Below are 5,205 nucleotides of genomic sequence, written 5' to 3' on the forward strand. Positions count from 1 at the left end.
CCACTTGGTGTGTGCTTGGGTTGAGCATTGAAGCTTTCACGTGTAGAGGTCTTCCTTGGAGTTAAACGCCAGTTTGTAACCTGTTTCTGGCATTTAACTCTGCTTTGCAACCTGTTTCTGGCGTTTAACTTCAGAATAGGGCAGAGAGCTGGCATTGAACGCCAGTTTTTGTCATCTAAAATCGAGCAAAGTATGGACTATTATATATTGCTGGAAAGCCCTGGATGTCTACTTTCCAACGCAACTGAGAGCGCACCATTTGGAGTTCTGTAGCTTCAGAAAATCCACCTTAAGTGCAGGGAGGTCAGAATCCAACAGCATCTGCAGTCCTTCTTCAACCTCTGAATCTGATTTTTGCTCAAGTCCCTCAATTTCAGCCAGAAAATACCCGAAATCACAGAAAAACACACAAACTCATAGTAAAATCCAGAAATGTGAATTTTATTTAAAAACTAATAAAAATATACTAAAAAATAACTAAATCATACTAAAAACTATGTAAAAACAATGCCAAAAAGCGTATAAATTATCCGCTCATCAGCCGCTGTCCTGGAATGGGAGCAAGAAAGGGCATTCACTCCCATGCCCAAACAAATAACAAATCAAGCGGGCTCTCCATCTCCTTGCAATCGTACCACGATACACGACACAATGACCTATAAAGATGTGTGAGAGTTGCTCACTCCCAACTGTAAGTGATGATCTGCTCAAAAATTTGGAGTAGTGGTAGGTACTTTGCATAGGCATATGCCATCGAATTATCCGCGAAGAGGGTGATTCCCAACAAACAGAAGATGTAACACCTAACTTATCGTTGAACAGACTCTCAAGTGTCTAGAGGCTATGTGTCTCTGATATGGCGAACCCAGGCCAGCTTTATGTAACTTTTAGATGAACTACTCACAATGGGTTCGCTGCCAAAAATTGCCATGTTCTGGTTGACCAAGAAGTCCTTACTGCTATCGGTCTAACTGGTCACAACCTCCCCATCAATCGGTAGGCCAAATATGTGTAACACGTCTTCCAGTGTTACTATAACCTCACCAGCTGGCATTACCAAAGAATGAGTCTCCAACCTCCACCTTTTCACAAGAGCAGATAGCAAGGCAGAATGTCCTCTAAAATGTCTCACACTCGAGACATGGTAGAATCCTATTGTTCGTAAAGTTTGGTCAACCATCGGATGCCACATCTCCAGTGGATCAAGTTTACGCGGTAGAAAATTCTTGTTAGTCTGGTACAGGACAGCCAAAAACAAAAAATATAAAACAATTTCATAGCCATCCAAAATTTAAAATCAAAATTATATCCAGAAAATAAAATATAAATAACTACATAAAATTCAAAAAATTAATACAAAAATAATTACAGATAATTTGGTTTAGGGTTAATATTACTTATTCAAATTAATAAAATATAAATTACAATAAAAATTATTACAATAAATAAAATTATTAATATTATCACAGAAAAATAAACAAAAAGTATTTAAATGATTTAACTTACTACAACTGCTAATAATAATATCAACTAAAATAACCACACTAAAGATAATACATTCTAAATACTAAGTATTGAATTAACAAAGATAATAAATTTATCATATTAGGCTGTTCTAAATAATTAATAACGTGTTATGCTGTATCAGTATAATTACGAATCATAGTTACTAAATACACTACTCACTCTCACTCTCACCAAAACTTACCTTCTTCAATCACCTAGCCTTCTTCCACTCTCAATCTGTCTCAATCACTTTCAGATTCAAATGTTCATATGAAAAATGAAAAACGTTGAAGTCAAAGTTCCCTCCCCTCCTTTAAAGGCACTATTGTCCCGTTGCATGCTGCGGTTTTCAGAGAAGATACCTGTCGAGTGTATGAAGACCAGGGTTAACACGCAGGGTGCGTGTTATCCATTGTGCGACATGTGGCAATGGACGCATGGAAATGGATTCTGTAAATCCTCAACACATAGCGTGCGTGTTACAGGGAGCACAACACGTCACCAAGGATCAGACACAAAAGTGTCTTGAGACCAAGCGAGGAATCTCTGCTCTTTCAACACGCAGGGTGCGTGTTACAAGAAGCGTGACATGTGGCCATGGATCAAATGCAAAGGTGGCTTGGGACCAATAAGTAAGAAATCTCTGTTCTTTCAACACGCAGGATACGTGTTGTCTCACTGGCTAATACATAGCGAATTTCTGCTACGAATCTCTGCGCTGCAACACGCAGGATGTGTGTTGTGTTAGTTAACTCCATCTTTGTACAAAACACTCCAAAAAATGATATACAACAAAAATACTATATATTTATTCATATAAAAAATAATTTCTGTCTATATAGACCAGGTCTATTTAATTTAAAGCCTTTGTTAATTTGATTTTTATACCATATATATTGCAATTTCTTTTTTGTTTTTAATTATGGTGAACGAACGAGTAGACCACGGCAGAGAAGTAATTGGGTGGGCTTCAGCATCATATTGTTGGAAATGTTAATAAGGTTCGTCAACTACAGCTACGAAGAAATGTGATTGATGTTCTCTCAAACTTTGTCATTATTGTTCGTTGCGTTTGTTTTTCCTTGCACCCTCTTGGTCAAACCATGTGTAATAATTAACGCCTCTCTAATACATATGCTAGGTGCATTTCTTTCATATGCATTTTTGTCACTCAACATCTTATATTCTTCCAACGGAATCTTTGAAATGCGTCCTACTCCAAAGTCCAAATATACAATGTACGTTAAAAGCCAATATTTTTAGTAAAAAAAATAAATTAGTTAGTATTTATTTATCAACTCATCAAATAATAAATAAAAAAATTTTAAAAAATTATTAGGTGATTAATATTTTTGTTTTACATAAACCAATATTAATTAATCAATATTGACATTCCTAATAATTTTAAAAATATATTAGTCACTTAACATTTTTCGGTATCAAATATAGGCTTTATATAATATAGTGAAATGTTAATCTTAGAGACGGAATTTGAGACAAACTGATGATGATGAGAAAAGGGGCATTTACTAAAATGAATGAATGAAGAATATTCACAATATGACAACTCATCTCTTAACTTGCTAACCAAAGCTAACTCAACTGGCAAAATTACAAATTAACATGCAACACGATAAACATTTGTAGGGTAGATTTTACAATGTATTAAATTATTTAACATTTTTAATTATGTATAGATATTTTGATATGAGTAATGAGCCGTTAACTTTATGTAATCTCTTCAGACTCACACTCATTCTCTTCCAAGGACCTTCCCATGGTTTCCTTGGTAAACAAAAAGGTGGTAACCACGCCCACCAAGCAAACCCCTCCAAGCATGCACAAAGAAGCCACCATTCCAATTCCAACCACATGAACCCCATCTTGATCTCGCTCCTTCTGGTCGCGAGAAGCCCAAAGAAATCCTACTGATCCAATGATTGCACCCATCTTGCCAACTGCTCCAGAAATTCCATGGCACGTCGACCTAAACCTAGCCGGAAAAAGCTCGGCCGGGACGATAAAAGTCGTCGTGTTGGGTCCGAAATTGGCAAAGAAGAATGCGACCCCATAGAGGACCAAGAAACCGTTATCCCTAGGCTTGTTTTCATCATCAGTGGTCCAATATGAATAATAAGGAACTCCCATAGCGAAAAACGCCAATGCCATGAAAAAGAAACCCATCATTTGGATCTTAACTCTTCCGACACGGTCGATGAAATACACCGAGAAGAAGTAGCCGGGGATGGTGGAACAAACAGCAATGATTGCTTGGAGCTTAGCGGTATCAATGGCTTCTTGATACACGTCAAGATTTTGTTTGTCTTTGAGTTTGATTCTGTATATATGAGATTGGAAGAGGTTGCTGCTGTAGAACACAATGTCCACTAGAAACCAGTTGAAGGAACACGCAAAGAGGTCGCGGCCATGTCGACGAAAGAATTCCTTGGAAAAGAGTGAGTAGCCAGAATGTGATGAGACTGATGAAGGTGGTGAAGTTTCTTCGATAATCTGGGTGATGGAGATATCCATCACTTTTTCCATGTCCTTTGCTGCTTGCATCACATTATTTTCCACTAATGCTGTGTACCTTATCAAATTAGTAATTTGGTCTTAGTACTATTCATTTGCTAATTATTATACAAAGGTGTTCATGGATACAAATCTATTTGAAGAGTAAAACCTACTTATTACACACGATATCCTTTTAATTCTCCAAAGATATATGCTATGAAATTAAATAAGTTAACCAGAAGAAAGATTAAAAGATATCTCATATTGTCTATTTAAAAATACAATTTGCACACTAAAATCAGCAATGTATAATATAGTTTAGTTTTTTTAATGTGTATTTTATCCTGGTAATTAATTTTGGTGGGTAATAATTAACATAGTTGTTGTGTATGCTAATTGCTATATGCATTTTTCAGATAAACAAATTTAAGAAAAGAAAAATAAAATGAAAGTGTCAACTAATGAGAAGTCAATTGTAGAACGTAGTATCATTATTGAACATAAGAAAAGAGTGAACAGTGTTTAGTTTCCCTTCCTTTCCTTATTAGTATGTAGCCACTTGCTTGCTGCCAATTGATGAGTAATTTCCCCAGCAAAGAAATCTACAATGTAATGTATTTGCTGTATTAAAAAGATACCTAGCGATATAAGCAGCAAGGCATGTATTTCAGGTCCAAGTGATCAAGCCCCTTTAACAAAGACTCTAAATTAAGTTAATCAACCTTGCATTTTTCTACTATATGTGGACCGTACGGTGATTTCATTCTTATTATTATTATAGCTTAATCAAACTTGTTGATGAAAGCGGAATTTTACTTAAAGACATGAACATCTATATCCACGTGATTATTGTATAATATATATCTTCTTTGACTAAATCGTTGTTGATTAATCAATTAGCTCCTAATAATGGCCGCGCCCTAAGACAAGCACTAATGATGACTATATGGAACGGTGTACTCATCGCCCCATTTTATATTTTTATATCATACTTATAAATCGTTTAATCCAAAATAAATAAATAAATAAAACAACTTATCAATGTATAAAATGAAGAGAGAGCTATTAAATTAAAGAAAATACAACTTGGGGTTTCACATCAAGAGTCATTGTCAATAGTTCGTCAATAATCTTCACAAATTCAAGTCATAATAATTAATTTAATTAACTAAAGATTGTTTTTAA

The 5,205-nt window shown here is 35.3% G+C and overlaps 1 protein-coding gene across 1 annotated transcript in view; it reads right to left on the reverse strand.

Moving 5' to 3' along the window:
* LOC107639237 (probable inorganic phosphate transporter 1-9) overlaps positions 3,012–5,205 on the reverse strand; it is a 3,483-nt gene continuing 1,289 nt past the window's right edge. Inside the window, exon 3 of the mRNA XM_016342717.2 lies at positions 3,012–4,096. Coding sequence (XP_016198203.1) covers positions 3,235–4,096 — 862 coding nt within the window. The 3' untranslated portion in view covers positions 3,012–3,234. The remainder of the gene's footprint in view (positions 4,097–5,205) is intronic.

The sequence above is a fragment of the Arachis ipaensis genome, chromosome B04 (genome assembly GCF_000816755.2).
Source record: "Arachis ipaensis cultivar K30076 chromosome B04, Araip1.1, whole genome shotgun sequence".
NCBI lineage: Eukaryota > Viridiplantae > Streptophyta > Magnoliopsida > Fabales > Fabaceae > Arachis > Arachis ipaensis.